General features: G+C 41.7%; 1 protein-coding gene across 5 annotated transcripts in view; it reads right to left on the bottom strand.

Annotated features, from left to right (window-relative positions):
- Nucleotides 1-96: 96 nt before the first annotated feature.
- RBM20 (RNA binding motif protein 20) overlaps nucleotides 97-17761 on the bottom strand; it is a 103943-nt gene continuing 86278 nt past the window's right edge. For 4 of the 5 annotated variants that reach the window (XM_035330369.1, XM_035330366.1, XM_035330368.1 and 1 more), the window contains exons 8-14: nucleotides 17174-17253; nucleotides 15660-16347; nucleotides 13664-13762; nucleotides 11609-12266; nucleotides 9182-9301; nucleotides 8088-8209; nucleotides 97-4106 (exon numbers count right to left, since the gene is read on the bottom strand). In XM_035330369.1, coding sequence (XP_035186260.1) covers nucleotides 3996-4106; nucleotides 8088-8209; nucleotides 9182-9301; nucleotides 11609-12266; nucleotides 13664-13762; nucleotides 15660-16347; nucleotides 17174-17253 — 1878 coding nt within the window. In that variant the 3' untranslated portion in view covers nucleotides 97-3995. The remainder of the gene's footprint in view (nucleotides 4107-8087; nucleotides 8210-9181; nucleotides 9302-11608; nucleotides 12267-13663; nucleotides 13763-15659; nucleotides 16348-17173; nucleotides 17254-17761) is intronic. The other variant, XM_035330365.1, reaches the window with a different exon arrangement.

The raw sequence follows: 17761 nt of genomic DNA, 5'->3' as shown, positions 1-17761 counted from the left end.
GAAGCATGTAATTGCTGGGACAATTGCCCACCACTGCTTATGCTTTTAATTCTCTTTATTAAAATCTTTCTTTTTAAGAAACACAAATTGAAACACTTTGCAATCAGTTACACAGATCAGTTAATATTGGTGACAGTTCCTACATAATTAAACAAGTACTAACAAATTCCAACTGTTTACAAGCCAAAACTTAAATTAACAAGATTATATAAGCTCAATAAATAATACATCTGGTCCAGTTCAAGTATAATTCAATAAATCACAGCCTTAATCCTTAGAGAATAGAAAAACCCTGAATATAACCAGCCTAACACTAATTTAGTGTTAAAGCCAATATGAAACTGTCTAATCTTATGGGGCAAATGTTTATTTATTTTACGTTTTACTTCAAAAAAGTAAGTTGCAGATTGATATTAAAGACTATTTGAGATCAATACAGATTTCACAAAGATGAAAAGCGTAGTCCCTATTCAAAAAGTGCAATCTTTGGTTGAGATGTGTTGAAATGGTTTGTATATATTAAGGAAGCTCTTTTTAAAATATCAGTATTTTTTTTTGGCTAGACCTGAGCCTGCATTGTGCTATATATATATATACACGTATATGTATGTATTAATAAACAGCGTGGATTATAGTGATGATGAATTATGCCAACTAAAAAAAGTAAAGATTTTAAATATAAGAAACCAAAAGAAACAACACATTTTTACACACGCTGAGAAAGGAAAGCATCTGCCTACAGTGTCCTTCTTCCTCAGCAGAATAGGTAGTAGAAAGAAGTTGAGGAGCTGAGTGCCTGCCAGCATTGCGTGATGGCCTCATGGAGAGGGAAGGAGATTATCTCTGAGATCTCAAAGTGAATCAGGCTGAAAATTGATCATTGGGGTCGCTAGGAATTGGTTGAGACTTGGGATCGCTTTTAACTGCTTTAAAGTGTTGGGTTCTAGGGAGAAAAAGGACTTTCTCAGAAGGGAAGCTGAGAAGAGAAACATTTGGCCGTACCCCGGATTTTACAGACCGCTGCTGTGTCAGGACAGAGCCCTGAGGAACGGGGCAGCCAAACCACCTCTACAAACGCCTGGGTTGGGTAACATCTGCGGGGCTGGGCCCTGCACCTGCATCGCCCTCTTGTTGCCTCCCTCCAGCAGAGGGAACTACATAGGGCAGGGATCCCATCTTGCCTCTGGAGCCTCCTCCTTCTGCAGCTGCAAACAAGGGCCTGAACCACAACCCAAACCAGGTATCTGGAGCCAGGACAGGCCCTGGTGAGCCTGGGTCAGGATTCCAGCTTCTGAAGCCCTAAACAGGGACTGAAACTTAAGCAAGCACATCTCAGTCAGGGACTGAAGGATACTGAGAGCCACTCTCTCAGGAAGGAATTCTGTGTGCCTGATGCAGCTGGCTAGGAGAAAGGAGGAGGTTAAATATACAAGCTATGAATAATGGGAGTGAACCTGATTCAGAATCAGAGGAGGGGGGAAGTAGTTTGAGCTACCTCCTGTAAATCCCAAGATAACCCCTGGGCAAACACTCATTTTAATAATTCTGCTGCTGCCAGTCAAAAGCTCATGGTTGCCTATTGCTTTCCCTGTCTGCCTGTATCCACCTGTCGTCTGTTTTCTGAAGGTCTGACTTAAAGCTTTCTGGCCTGGGAAAGTCTTTGTTGTGGATTTGTGTTGTGCCCATAATAAAGGCAGTGGACCTGTAGCTTCTACTGCAATACAAACAAAGAATAATAACAGTGATACTTTTCTCATTTGAGGTTACCTGGGGATAAAGTTGCTGGAGGCACATGGCTTTGATATAGAGTCAGCTACGTCTCGCATCCAATTAAGCTTAACCACATGGTCTAATAAGCTCCCATTAGGCCAGTGAGAGCCCTGGTTTGATAGCAGGGTTAGCTTCAAAGATTTGATACTTGCATTTGGAGTGATTTCCTTCCCTTGTGCTCAGATTGTGCTGAAGGGCATGAAGGAAACTTCATATTCAGATGATACATGACCAGCTTGAGAGCTGTGCGTTAGAAGATGGTTGCACAATCTTTATTGCCATTTTCGTAATCTTATAGCTTGCTATATAAGCTTTTGCCCTAACAGCCCTGTGCTCAAATTTCACTGCAATGTGAAAAAACAGTCAAAGGAAAGCCCAGCCCTTGAAGGAAAAATACCTTGCTTGCAATTTTATTTATTTTTTAACATAGGGGAAAACAAAAAAGCTGTTTTAAATGACAGATGGACCCAAATCTTAAAATACTTCAAGTATGAACAAAGGAGGATTTATGCTGCAATGCTTTTCATTTCCCCTCATCTTTCAGATAGGCCACGTCTGAATGTGGGATGCAAAGAATCCCTCAACTTATAAGAAACAGGAATTCCAAATATGACATCTGAATCCACCTCTGGTAAAAACAAGCAGAAAGCACAGGCCATGAATTGGAAGAGGGCTTCAGGCAATAATGACAGGCACCTCTGAAACACCTTGCCTGGCCACAGGACACTTCAGAAAGTGAACATGACTGCTGGCACAATAATGGAACAAATACTTTGGTGGAAGCAGTTTTGGCAATTTGGCCACTCCGCAATATTTTGCAATGTTCTTAGGGATGGTAGGAACCTTCTGGGAAACTGTTTCCTCTGCGCAACATCTCAACAGGATATCTAGCACCAGCAACTGTTACAGAACGTACCGTGATGAATATTAAAGTAAGGCAAAGAACGGAAACACGTCTGCAAATCCCCATCTGTCTAGATTGTGTGGTGCATTTTATAAAAGCATAACTCTGGGATCAATTCTGGCAATGGTTTGCATACGTATTCACTTTACAACACAAAGCCCCATTGAAATGAACCAGAAACTCGTACAGCGCGTTTCAAAGGGACTTTGCAAAATACCAAGCAACAACTGTGCTGAAACAATAGCTCATAATAATGTCAGAGCTGCTGGTGCATCCTGTGTTCTCAGCACAGCACTGTGAGCCATCAGTTGTTGTGTTCACCTTAAAAATTCAGGGAAATAAAATACAAAAGCAATATTAAAAGTCTGGCATCTTTCCATGAAAACCAGGAAAATTCAACATTGCCAAGCTGAGGAAAAGCAGGTTTGAAAGAAAACAGAAAGACTCTAAAAGTGATTGAATAAAATGCCTAAAAGTGACATGGTCCAAACACACGGCACTTCAAAAATCCTTTCTTGAGAGTTTCAAGTCTGTAAGACTCGAAGTTGGCACCCTTTAGAATTATCAAAAAGAAGCGTCTCAAACACAACAGTACCTGGAGAACATCCTGATCACACCATGGAAAATGCTGAAAACCAGAGCAGGTTAGCTGTCAGCACGCACATTTGAGCTGCTCTCGCTGTGCTGGGTTCAGGCTGTAAGGTCCCTGGGCAGAGACTGTGGCTCCCTCTGCATTCATACAACACAGTCAGTGCTTAACAACACAAATATCTATCATTTCAGCAAGCTCTAACACACATGGAGATGGATGCTGATGGGGTTTACATTATGCCATCTACAGATTAGTTTTAGCACAATGGCTTTAGATGTCCTATGCAAAACCTGCTCACTGGGTTAATGAGTAAAATGGCTGAAGATATTTTAAGCAACATTAAAGCCTATTTATAGTCACATCTCCTTTCCTTCCAGCGTCCACTGGAGGATGCTGAGTGCTTCTAAATACTCTGCCTGACCTGATGTGTCACATCAGAATTAAAACTTGAAGAATCCCTGAGAATTCTGATTTAATCTAGGAAACCACTCCCAGCATGCAGAGTGTGAGAAAGAATTGCTCCACTTCTTACAGATATGCCAGTTTTGCTTCACCGTGGGAAACAGTTTCAGGCATTTTGGTTTTTAATGGCACTCTGGGCATAGATGCATGGAACATGCTCTTTATTTCCCCTCCTCTGTACAGTGCAAATTGACAGTTATATCAGAGAAATTAAAAAAAAAAAAAAAATCAGCATTCACTCATTATAGCTCTTCCAGTTTATCTGCATCATAATTTTTTCTTTGTAAAGTGAGGAACAATTCCAGTGTCATCCTGAAGCAGATGGCTGCCTTCTTCCTTCATTTTCAGGCTCTCTTCTGCAAGCTGTGATAGATATTTCTGCAATCAGATCAGAAAAAAAGCATCATTACCAAAACTGAAAATATTCAACACAGGATGCTTACTCCTTTTCAGAGCTCGTACACTCTCCTGGCATCTCACAAAGAAGGAAAACACATAGAAGCCCCTTTTTGGGGAAAATTCAAGCCAGGAAAAATAGCTGTGCCAGGCAAACTACCTTAATGAGAGATACTCTACTACATGGAGAGCCTCAAAAGTTGTGTGATTTACTCCGTGCCACCAAAGGAATTGGTGGAAGAGCCAGGAGGACCACAGCTCCCCATCAGCAAGTGAAACTAGACCTCACCTTTTCTCTTTACAAGCAAACTTGCTGCTCACTGCTCCTGCATGCTATAGCACAGGAACTAATTCCACTGAGTCGACAAAAGTATTCTACTGTAAGGCTTTTGTGTCAGAAAGTAGATGTGGTTTCTGAGTCATAAGTAAAAGCATATATATTACATTTTTAGTACATCCAGTTCAGACATATACCTTGTACACAAGAACATTTATATTAAGGGATGAATCAAATCAATAACAATTAACAAAATTTAGCAGTCTGGCTAGAGTATTTACATTTACTCTATTGCTCTAAGACAAAGCATTTCACCATTATATACAGACAAGGCCAGTGAGGCCTCCAACCTTCGGTAAGTGCTCTTAGTAGAGGTGCACATAAAATGGAAGATGAACTGATGTAGGTATGAAAATGGTGCTCAAAGTATTTATTCAAGGTCAACAGACCTAGAAATAGATGGAAAGAAGCTTCTTCATCAGCAGCTACTTTAGACAGACACCTGTATAACAACGTAGAAATGGTCTTATTACACATACCACATGCAGGAATAACTTCCCTGTACATTTTTATGAATGTAAAACTCTCTTTTCTAGCTTATTATTCCTTTGGAGTTGTTTCAAAGAGGTGATGTCATGTCACTGCAAAACCTTATCTAGTTGCAAGATTCCTCCAGAGTGAAGTTCACTCTTGGTCATTCACGGAGAAGAGGTGGAATGGGAAATGTGTATAAAGAAATGAGGGGCTGTGTTAGGACTGCCAGGCTGTCTCACATAAATACAAGGTTTGGATTTAAAAAGTACATCTTAAAGGGAATCAGTAAAGGCAAAGAGTAGGCATGCCTGTGACAAAATGACGACTGCATCCCTGTTAACCTGAATAGAGAGATTTGGCAGTGGAAATTTTACAACTCTTAATTGTGGTCCCTGGGTACAAAATTCCATGTGGCAGAAGGCCAGAGTAAACATTACAGCAATATATAGAGATACAGGATCCATAAAGATGGGGAGAAGTGATCTGTTCATCAACAACTGTAATAAATCACTGATGCTTGTCGTTGGATCAGATAACCCACACATTTTTGGTTTTTAATGATTACCCACCAAAATAAGACTGAGATTTATCCACCACCTTTAGTTGATGCTAATGTCAGCTATCATGACTAACATGAACACCAGTTTTGAAGTTCACAAACCAGACATTCAAATTCATTTATAGGAAAATGAGAGTCAACAAAAATGTTTTTTCTTCTAAACACAAGTTTTGATGAATATTGTATAAAGCCTGTGGAAAACAGGATAAATCGCTGCACCGAGTTGCCAAAGGTAGCTTACACCAGATGAATCTGACAGCTTTGTGTGGTAGGTGTGGGAGGGAAGGACAAATGGTAGATCTTTTGGACATGGAAACTATGGTGAGTCTGTAAATATAAATACCGCCTGGGAAATTATTTATTAAGCTGAAGAGAATGGAAAATTACAAAAAGTCTGCAAGGCTGATGAAGAAACAGTTGCAAGCTTTTCAGTGACTGGTGTTCTTCAAGGGACAACGCACTCAGGTGAAGGTGACTATTTTACTCATCACCTAAGTGAGGCTTTTGAAGCAAACTGTTAGACAAACTGTTCAGCTTTGCGTTCAAATCCAAACACGGAGCATACATTCTGGATGTGTCTCCAAAGAGATCACGTGAAAGATGACATGTAGCAACTAACTACAAAAGACTCATAGTCATGAAAGAATTTGTCCAATGCCAGCAACATTGTCCCAATGTTATTCCTCATGTAGGCAGGGCAACAGAAAGACAGCAGGCAGCTGCAGTGGCACAACTTCAGATACAGTTACTGACCATAGTTCTTCTGTTGGTGGACATACTCATTAAATTGCACCATCATAGAAGACCGATATTTCTTGTAGGGCACATAAATTAGCAGTACTGCAATTAGAACAGTTCTAGAAATACAGAGCAATTATTTAACATTTGCTGAGTTTCCATTTGGGAGGGCAAAAGTTGGATGGTTATTTATCAGACACTTACTTCCTCCATTTAATAAGATAAGAGGTACAGCTCGCGAGAACAATATGTTTACATTGCCATGTTTGACAGATTTAATTTTAACAGCTTTTGCGGTCTCTGTGCTTTATCTCAAATCAGTGTTAGATATCTACCACAGAGCTCATGGGAAATGTCTTACAGGGGAGATTTTTTTTTTTTTTTTAAATGCTGATTCAGTTTTAATGGACATATTTTCTCTACGATTTTTGATTTTGACAAAATAATTTTGAAAATGAAAGAAATGCCTCTCCTTCTCATGAGGCTAGTTATGAAGGGCTGAAGTTGCAATCTTTGTTGAAGCACAAGTTTCTTTGGGACAGGCTTACGTGGGACACATGCCCTGCACTGAGTGGTGCTACCTCTGATGAATCCCACTGGATTTTCTTGTACGAAGCAAAAATAGGCATGCAAACTGGGCACCAGTTCTTCAAGCTTACACTTGGAGGATCCAACATAAGCAAGCATAGAAGCTCTGCAGGCAGAGTCTTTGAAAGCCAGAGGCCTTTATATGATTACAGCTAAGTGACTTCAGGAAAGTCAAGAAGAAAATTCTCCCAGAGAAATGATTTGACTTTAATTCTCCCAGAGAAATGATTTGACTTTGAGTATGACTTACAAAAAGCTGTTCTCAGAAAAGCTAATGTTAGGGAGAGCTAACGTTAGCCAGTTAGGGAGAGATGGGTATTACTTGAGGAGAAGCAAGGCTCCAGGAAGTAAGACAGAAGGAATAGAAAAAGAAGGAGCAGCCTTGTTCTTTCATGCCTTTTGCTGGGAGTGTAAGAATGCCAACAGCATTCTCATAAAAGTGGCTCCTGCAGTACATATACCCTACACACAGGCATGGACTCAAGGGGATGCGCGATAAGGTTACCTCCTCTAAGGAGTCCTCAGCACTGGGCAGTTGATGCTCGTGCTGTCATGACTGATATTATCAACCATGCATCTGAGAAGTGACAAAGGTGGGGACTTCAGTTTTAATGGCAAGCACCCACGGTCTCTTTGTGCTATTATCAAGTGCTGAAACCATGCAAGTGATGACATGCTTCTGTGTATCCTTATAGAAATTATTCAATAGTGGTGTTCTGCGTGGCTGAGCCCCTGTGCTGCTCTGCAGCGTAGCAAGGTGATTTCAGCAGGTCACAGGAAATGCCTCGCAGAGCCTGTGCGTCACAGAGTACTGCTTGCTGAAACATGCTGCAGAAATATATGCTCATGCAAAGTAGGAATGGTAACTTTATTAAACAAGTGGCATATTTAGTGCTCCTTGAACTAAGAAATAATAAAGGTTGTTGCTGGGCTCACTCCCAGTGATGCAAATGTCTGGGACCTTCAAGAACAGACAGCTAAAGGTCTGATTTCTTTCCTGTGCTGGTGACAAAGACCAAATATGGATAAGAAGATAAAATTGTCCCCTGGCCCCATCTTATTCATGATCCAGAAGTAGATTGCAGGGAGATGGCAATGAGAAATTAGCGTGCTAACATTTGGAAGCACTGAAAAGTTTTGTTTATCTGAACTTCACTTTGTCTGAATTCTATCTACAGCACAAAAATTGATTTTTTGGTAGCATCATTATCTTATACACAGTCCACCCCAGGAGCTAGTTATTAGCTAGTTTAAAGTGTGTTTTTACCTGAAGATTTTTGTAGTGAATGGTACTTCTGCAGTGATTTGTCTTTGCTGTCTCTTCATTTGTGTAGAAGAGTCCACAGAGCTTGCAGTAGAAGCCAGTTCTAGGCACCACGAATTCCACACCTATTGAGAGATTCTGAATTACATTAAGATGTCAGTTGAAACCCTTCCCCTCCAGCATAAACTTGCTTTCAAAGAAAAAAAAAAAAAAAAAAAAAAAAGAAAAAAAAGGTGCTGCTTAGTTAAATAACATAGCTATGAAGACTGATCCTGGATTCACTTCTCTGATTTACCTAATTTTGCAATACTGAGCTGCAGTCTAAAGTCTTGTGCATTGCAAATGCACTTTGCACTTCTTCTTTCAGAAATATTATATATATATGTAAAAATGTACCTTCTCTCACATAGTATTGACTGGAAACCTCACTGTGTAACCTCACGGCTGGAATAGCTATAGTAGTTATTAGCAGCAAAATTCGTACTTGCATTATGCAAATTACTCTTAAAGATGTACCACTCCCAGGTATTTTACTCATGAGCAGCATGTACACAGTAAAGCCAATACTTTTGTTTATACTTAAAGTATAAAAAAATACTTTTATAACCAATATTTTTAAATTGCTAAGTATTTTCCATACCTTAAGTCTTAAGAGTTAAACTCTCTAATTCCTGGACAATTCCCTGGATGATCCTCCTACCCCCAAGAGGTTCTACCAAAGCCTCACCAGCTCCCTTATGAGGGCAAACATCCCTGGCTGGGGCTCCCAGCAGGCTAATTTATGCTTCTTCTTGATTACTGCAGAGATTCCCTGCATCAGTCAGGCTCAGGTTTGAGACAAAGAAGCCCACAGGAACTTATTTCATCAGCGATGACATTAACAGCTATTTTTTTAGCCATTCATGTGGAAAGAAATTAGCAACGGTCTTTCTTTCAACAGCTACCTCTCTGTTGTATACCCTGTTCCTTCACTCTTCTCACATCTGTTCTGAGAAATAAATATAGCAAGTAGCCTTAAAGTGACATCTTGTTGTAAGCTCTAGGAATTGCAGTGGGTGGCATCTCAGGCCAACCTCGGCCTGGGTGTCCAAACGTACCCAGGGGAATGCTGAGTTCGGTGAAGACGTCCTCCTGTTCCCAGCCTGGCGGAGAGTGCCTTCTTCTAGGCTCTACTTCTGGGTACTCGAGAGATCTCATTTCCAGGTACCTAGAATTTGCTTAACGAATGAATAAATGCATTGAATGAAAACACTTTATTAGTATAAAAAGACACTTGGTGACTTCTTGGAAACACATTCTGGATAGAGCTATGAATGAAGCAAAACAGATAAAATGCTTTTCCATTGAAGTAAGAGCCTACCCGGTGCATCCCAACAGCTGACACAGTCACTCCTATTTCACCCAGTAGGCCATTTTTCTATTTCTAACTTTGTTATTGTTTTTCTTTTCATATTTTAATCTCTAAATAGATGTGTAATATTACACAAGCAATAAGCACAAGCATGGCCAGGCTGCAACTCCCTAACCACCTATGGAATTGCATGGCCAGTGATGGAGCTGCAGGACCTGCTGAGAGCAGCTCCCAAACGGCCTCAGGAACTGCAGGCAGACCAAATCCTCCTCAACAGGGCCCCTACGGCACTGCTGCCATTTTCTTCCTGGAGCCACTCTTCTCCCATCCTCAGCTCCCCAAGGGATGGTTTCTGCTTTATGGCTCTGGGCCATTTGAAGATTTCAGTTTCTGGCCAGGGAGGGGATGATTGGTCCATGCTGATCAGCCTAAACGGACACAGGCAGGAGATGAAAGTATGGAAAACAGTGGGTTGATTTGCTGAGGTGGATAAAGCTAGTCAAAAGAGCAGAGGCTCTCCCTTCCCAACATGTGAACTTCTTTTATTAGAAAAAGACTTTTTTTTTTTATTTATTTTTATTTTTTCCCCCACAGAGCATCAGAATTTCAGGTACAATGGTTTGATTCCTATTCTTCAGTTCTTACATCTAAGAACTGGTTCCCCTACCCTGACAAGATTTCCACTGCATTGCAAATTTTGCCTTGATAAGGGATGTATTTTCTCATAAAACAGAGATTTTTGCCCAGAGATTTCCTGCCTTTCAAGTCTGTAGTTCAGAGATCTGCAATTTCTGGCTATGAAAATTATATTTTCTTCATTGTTTTAAATACATCTAATACATGGTTTAAAAGAAAATAATATGAAATCCTGGCTGGTTGACTTTCATGTTAACTTCAAGACCATCCCAGGGCCTTTGTGGCAACTTTAGTCCCGCTGGAGTTGATTCTTGGCCTTCTGAGCTGGCAGTTGCATTTGCGGAGAGCCCAGAGCCTTGCACTGCAGATCCCAGATACCAAGTCCATGGCAGAAACATAGGACACACAAACTCTCCTGGAGTTTTCAGGCTCCCTGCTGGCAAGTTGGAAGTTGAGATGCTGAAAACAACAAAGCAACTATGCAACTGGACCTGGGCTGCGGTGAACTGAGCAGCCAGGGGAGCCAACCTCACAATCCCCAGTCCTAGGGAGTTCACGTGGCAGCATTATCTCTGAATACATGAAACCTGGAAAGCTGTCTTCAGGACAGACAGGTAAGTATTGAAAACTGAGCAAGTTTCAGATCTGTTCTGGAGGAAGAAGTTACTTCAAAAATCAGACATTCACATTAAAGGTTCCAGCATTTTCTGCTAGAAAATTGCACTTATAAAACTTCCTGCAACTTCTCTTCACCAGCCCTTCTCCACCACACGAGCTCCAGCAGCAACCGAAAATGAGCATTCCTGGCCTGCATGGTCTATGCTTTCCACTTCCACTCATTATACACAACCCATCCGCTCGAGTTTCATTTGAAAGTGTGACAAGGAACTGAACTCAATTTCAGACATTCGGGATCTCTTTTTTCCCTGACAGTAAAGTATTAATAGACAGCTACGATTACATTTATTGGCACTATCTCACAGCAGTCCTATCAGATATATTAAAGGCAGCATGCATTAGATAACGGGAGATGATAAGGCAAGTCCTGACAACAGGCATGCAGGGACTGAGAAGTAACAATTTACGGATAATTTCCATGTTACTAATGCCACCGTACAGTGTGTAAGAATACCCACCTTGTCCAGGAGCCAGCTAGACACTACAGATACTTTTCTGTTGACCTTCAGAGACTGTCACTCATTTCATTGACAATTCAAAATAAATTTAGCAGGGCACTGAAAGGGTTCAGCTAAACTCATGTGAACCTTGACATGACAATTATAGCAGCTTATGCCTTTCAGAAAGCTTGCAAGCTGCTTATCATATTTCCTTTACACTATTCAGCTAAGAGCCTCTAATGGTTTAGCTTGGCGAAAGGCACTGGAGTTCTTTTACTGAGCTGCTCCAAGGACAAGTCTTGATACTATTAGCAACATTTACTCTTGTTAGCAATAAATTTCAGTCTACTGTCAGAGAAAACATGCAAAGCTCTCTGCAGGCTGAAAAGGAAAAAAAAAAAAATAGAAACAGTAGTTACCCTCTGGACACTCTTGGCTTCCCTGTCTTGTTTCTTCACTAGCATTTTTAACAAGCATTTCCATAACTTCTCTGCTCTCAGCTCCTTGTGATTCCATCTGTTTGTAATCATCTATAAATGTATCCGGGAGCTGGAGACCCTCTTCTTTCAGCTGAACAGAAGGTATATGGTGATCTTCAGGCTCTAAATGAGTGTCAGAGGTTTTATCATTTTTTTCTTCCTTCTGCTGCTGATTCTTAGCAGGTTGGTCTTCTTGTGACTCCTCTGGCTTCTGCTCAGGGTCCAGATTTAGGCTTGATGCTTCAGTTACAGCATCATCATTATCATCCTCTTCTTCTTCATCCTGACAGACGCTAGAAGCTACACTACCCTTTGCTGATCTGAAGTTTGTTTCTAAAGCTTTGTGGGCAAATTTGTCTTCACTCCTGGTTAAATGGCTATGGTCATTTTTCAGTTCTAACATGGTTGTCATACAGGGACACATTTCTGAAGCAGCTTTACTTTTCTGATCAACTGGTACGATTTCTTCAAGCTCAGTTATATCAGGCTCCATAATTAGATCATCTTCTCCCACTTCATCTACTGTCACTAACTCCTCCATGTTAGCAGGATACCAGGTCTCGCCTTCTATCTCACTTCCACTCTCCCAGTCTTGGTCCTGTCACAAAGATGTAAAAAAAATTGAGAGATCAGTGATTACAGATCAACACTGATAAACAGTAGGCTTTGAGCATCAGTAACAAGGAAAAACTTTGATCTGACCATGCCTAACACCTTTTGAGTTTTAGTTTCAATGAACGGCATGGCTTGGTGTAATGATTTTAAACCTTATGCGCGAGAACAAGTAATATTTTTATAATAATCATATAAACTTCACTTTTGGAAGATCCTGTAACTGCCTTCGGCATTAAAGTCTCCACTTCTTGCTTTTCTGTAAGCAGCAGAACAAGGCACAACATGTCATGCTTTATTATGTGACCGACTGCTGTGGGATCCCCAAGGAAACTAACCTTGCCCTTTCTCTTACTCTGTCCCAGGGCAGACAGAAATAAGCACTACAGTGAAAATATACTGAACCCTAGTCTAGCCACTGTGGCTTTCACTTTGCTGGATTAGGTCCTTTAAAATTCCTCCAGTGACTGAGAAAACACGTCTATGTTTTGTAGTCACTTCCTTCCACCAGCAAGAGCCCTCTGCCAGGGACTTTGTTGACAGAGGTTGGCTTTGACTTTGAGAAAAATCAGTTTTACTGTTATACTCCCATGTTTATAATCTGAAGTACCTCATATATGCAGTTATAGACATTTAGGATGTTCAGAATTATAACATATTTGTTTTTTTCAATACATACTTGGTGCAGTTTAGATTTCAACTCTCAGAATCATTGTGAGCACACAATCTATTAATAATCTGTATTCTCCTCCTCTTTGGTCATTCCCACACTTCCCCTCCTAGAATCCTAAAACAGCAAGAAAAGTCTGGGAGTTGACGCTGTTCTTGCCAGGAGATCAGTTTTCTGCAGCAACAGATATCAATAGCTTCCATATCTGACCATCAACCCATGACCCTACAGATATGAAGCTGGAGGAATTCCAAGGACATTGCTGTCTCCGACCACGATGCTGCAGTAGGGGTGCTGTAAAGACACTATTTAATTAAAAACAGAGATAATCAAAGAGGCTACTATCCATAATCCATCTAAGGCCAATGCTCTGAAAAGTTTTCATCATTAGTTCCCTCCTTCTCCGCTGACTGACTGCATCTCCTATTTTTGGGCACAGTTCACAAAGTTACATCGTTCACTTGGGCATACATTACAGCTGCCAGTGCCAAGGGCTATGCATGTGAAGCAATGTACATGGGCAAAGAGCAACTAAAAAAAGAGTTCTGGAGACTTCAGGAAAAGGTCAAGATAAGGCAAAGTAATTTAGACACCCATTCTACAGCCCCTCTACATGCCCTTCCATGGGACTTTTAATATTTCAGTTGAACATGCTACCACACCTGGGTTTTCACTTATTTTATCATGGAAGCTGTCACCAACATGTCACCAACCTTCTCTTTTCTTGCGTTTTCCAGAATCTCTCCAGATTCTCTTCTTTGTTTATTAGCTGAAGGTGAGCTCTTCTCTGCATTTTCCTCCTCTTTTCCAAGCTAAAATAAATACAACATACACACATATAGCAATACACAGTGGTGCTCTATTATGTTTCTATTTTGGCTTTGGGGAAGCAAAGTCACCCACAAGGTCACATTCTTTATTTCTAAAGTTAATGCAAGTCAACTGGACTGTGGGAAAAGACCCAAGAATTTGATTCCATTTGCAACGTGGCACAAATAAGAATTATGAAAAAAGAAATTGAAACAAAATTAGAAATATGTAATTTATATCACAGAGTTAGCAAGAAGGCAGGTTGGGGAGAATGCGAATTCATTAAAATTTCCAGTCTCTCCCCCGTTCTCTACTCACATCTGTTATGTTGAGTCAGACATGGTAAGGAGAGCAGCAGTGTTAAAACCCTACAAAAGACCTCAACAGTTTTGTTTATTGATGCAGGATCAGTCAAGAGTGTGACTGTTTGCACTGTTCACACTTCGGAAGAACAAAACCATGGTATTACCTGGCACTTAGTCAAAGAGGGGTGGAGCAAAAGTATGAGCTTGAGAGCATTGAAACCTATTTCTTCCTTTTAAAACACATTATTAGCAGCAGTCCCTGGAGAAATGTGCCTTTTACAAAACCAGTTTAAAAATGAACAGAAAAGCATGCAGAGGGGTGTGCAGCACTGATGATTCAGGAAGCCGCCTGACATTTCCGTAAGTGAAAGAAATCTCCCAAGGAACCATCCATCACAGCGAAATGTCGGCCCCAGGAGAAAGATGACAAAAGGTGGTTACGGAGACACATATCTATGGCATGAGCTAGTGCTGCCGACTGTTACAGAGACTCGCCGAGTTACAAGATCTAGACATCTCCACCAACCTTGCCCACACACAAGAAGAACAAATGCAAGGTCAACTAAAAACAGCCAGGGACAGCCCTGGCAGCACAGTCACTAGCCAGAGATGGACCCCTGGTCAGCAAAGCAGCTCTGCGGCCTCCTGTGCCAGCGTCCCCGTGGGCGGATGGAGGCTGGGTATCACCAGGGGGCTGGGGGAGGCAGGGTGGCCAAGAGCCAGAAATAAGATCCCTGCAGGGAGGGGATATGGGCATGGGCTGTTCTGAGATGAGCGAGGCATCCTGATCTGTTCCCTCTCTATTCTTTCCCAGCTGAGAATCAAGCCCACAAGCGCTGCCACTTCACCGACCAGGAGTATTTCTCTAGTGATCCCATAGCCTTACAGGTGAGCTGATCCAGAGGTTCTGCCACGGGAAGAGATTCCTGCCAGCACATTGAAGGGAGTGGTGTGAATTATCCCTGCCACAGCTGAGGGCAGGAACACAGGTTTAACAGACACCAATTGCTTTACTGTGGTGACCAAAAGAAAATGTTCCTCATGAAAAGTTCATTCTCCGTTTATGCAGTATAGTTACTTACAGCAACAGCAGCATAACCATATTTATTGTGCATCCCTGTAGAATACTACTTAATTTCCAGATATTTTGATCCATATCACATGCAGCAGGAGGTAATGATGCTGAGAAAGCAGCTGGGGGGGGATGTCACAGATTTGGAAAAGAAAACAGTAGGCCAATTGCCCCTGCACATGCAACCTGCTTGCAAACAGCAGATATTCCTTTGGTTTTGTTTTCAGTTGCCTGTAACTCTTCCCCTCACTGGTTACCCAGAGGTTCTGTGCGTGACAGTGAAAGATGATGTGCAGGTATTTAACACTGAAATGGTGTAATAGATTTGCACAGATCTGGCCAAAGACATGGATGAGGTGACCTCCCAAGATCTCTTCTAGGGCTATATTCCCTAATCCCATCATGGCAAAACACTGCATATCATCAGCACCACACCCAAAACAAGTGACCTAAAATATTTCAGAAAATACATCACGTCATCATTTACCTTATTCTTACATGCAGTTTTGCATCTCTGTTTACCTTATTCTCTGCAGGTTTGGTTTCCTTCAAGTCACTGCCTTCAGCAGCAGCATCTTCTTCTTGGTCTTTTTCCGCTTTCTTCACTTTATTCTTCTCGCTTTGTTTCTGCCTGGAGCCCTCAGAGGCTTTGCTATGCTTCTGTTCGGCCATCTCCTCCCTAGCAGCGTCCTCACTGTAAGAATGCCTGCGTTCCCTTAACTTTGCCTCTTCCTTTCTCTTAGATCTGCCAGGCAGCTCCTGCAGCTGTCTCTGAAACTTGTCAGATTTTGACTTAGAGGCTTTTCGGTAATAGTCATCTTCCCTAATCTTGTAGCCAGACATAAGGTGAAGAGAGCCAGGAGAACCACTCCTTAAATATTTTTCTCTGTGCCCTCTGCCTCCTTCAATCCGTTCATCCAAATCAAACTTGTCCAGCTGTCGGGAATAATGTTTCCTCTCGTGTACCCACGTGTCAGTCCTATCCCTCTTCTCATCCCCATTCTCTCGCCATTCTCTGCTGTCTCTTTCCTCGTCCCGTCGGGAATACGGGGACTGATCCCACGACTCTCTTCCATTTCCCCAGTCGGTCCTGCTGGTCCCCATCGGGCTGTGGGGTGAACTGCAGGAAGTAAAGCTGGGAGTGTGGGATCGGGGTGACAAGGAGCGGCTTATGGGGCTGCGAGAGCGGGGCCTCTCTGAGCCATACCTGCTGCAGAAGGAAAAAGGCAGCTGTAACTGGCTGACCCACCTGGTCCGCTGAGCTCTTGTGCACTGCAAACACATGGGGGCTACCCTGGTGCCTGCGTGCCTGAGACCTCAGGTCTGTCACAGGCAATGCACTGCACAGCTGCAGACACAGCAAACAGGAGAAAAGGCAGTGCCATATCCACAGAGTTTAAACAAGTCCCCACAGATCTGCCAAAAATATGTTAATTAATTCCTTAAAATGTCTCATACGGGTTTTTATGTTAAAAGCTTATACTATGTTAACACCCTTAAAACCACCCTAGTGTAAGCATCCTTACTACTCACTCCTTTAGGGCATCTCTGAGACAAAAATGAAATAGATCACTGGTTTAAAATAGGTGTTATAAGACTGTGTGTCCTCTCCATTTTTCCTTTTTTTTCTGGAAGGTCAAGAAAAGTACTAATGAAGCCAGTCAAATCAGGAATATAACAAAATAAACTTCCTCCTCTCTCCAGGTCTCACAGCAACCCCAGCCTTTATGCTTTTCACTCAAGGGTGAGGAGGGGGAATGGCTTCATTTGTATGTTCTTTGCATGTCAAGCCTATTTTCTGAGTCATTATCATCAATAGTAATGAGTTAATTTATTTTCCTAACAATCTGTTTCAATCTGATCTCATTACATAGGTTCTGCACCTACTATTGTACTATTTTTACAGTGATTTGAAATGAAATCCGAAATAGGAAAGCAAATGAGATCAGAGAGGGAAGCACACACACTATGCTTATTCTACCTGCTGGTTTTCAGACTTATCCAGGTCCCAGTTTGAAACTCTACAGAAACTTTACCTGTCTGCCTCACGCAGCAGGTCTCTCTCCCTCTGTGAGTGGATGTCCTGGATGATAGCAGCCACGTTCTTACCTGGTTTCTAAATAAGACAAAGACACTGTTCAGCACACTACACTGCTCTCCAAGCTATTATATGCAATTTGTCCCTTCAGAAACAGCACCCATGCATCATTCCATTTTACCACTAATGAGAAATACTCGTTCAGTGGTCTGGTTACAGTCTTTTCTGCAACTGGTATCTCAACAGCATGATCAAAGCAGTCAAATGATACAAACGGAAAATGTGCTCCATTACGTTGTGGCACTGTCTCCTCGTACTTGGCTTCTGGAAAGTCGGCTTTGAAAACTAGCTTGTACTTCCCTGGTACACATTTGCTATGGGGTATTTTCTAGAAGTGGATGTAAGATGAAACAAACCAGACAGCTTTTCTAATACCCAAACTAAATAGATGCACCAGCCCTCCTAGGAATGACCTGCCATTCTGGAGTATGGCTCTGAAAGACTATGTTTAGACACAAGAGCTTCAGAAAAGCTAAGTGCAAGAAAAACGTGTGCAGGAAGTGCTGATTACTTGAGGTTCAAGATC

The sequence above is a fragment of the Oxyura jamaicensis genome, chromosome 6 (assembly GCF_011077185.1).
Source record: "Oxyura jamaicensis isolate SHBP4307 breed ruddy duck chromosome 6, BPBGC_Ojam_1.0, whole genome shotgun sequence".
NCBI classification, from domain to species: domain Eukaryota; kingdom Metazoa; phylum Chordata; class Aves; order Anseriformes; family Anatidae; genus Oxyura; species Oxyura jamaicensis.
Note: the sequence above shows the minus strand (reverse complement) of the source record. Positions and strands in the feature narration are given on the sequence as shown.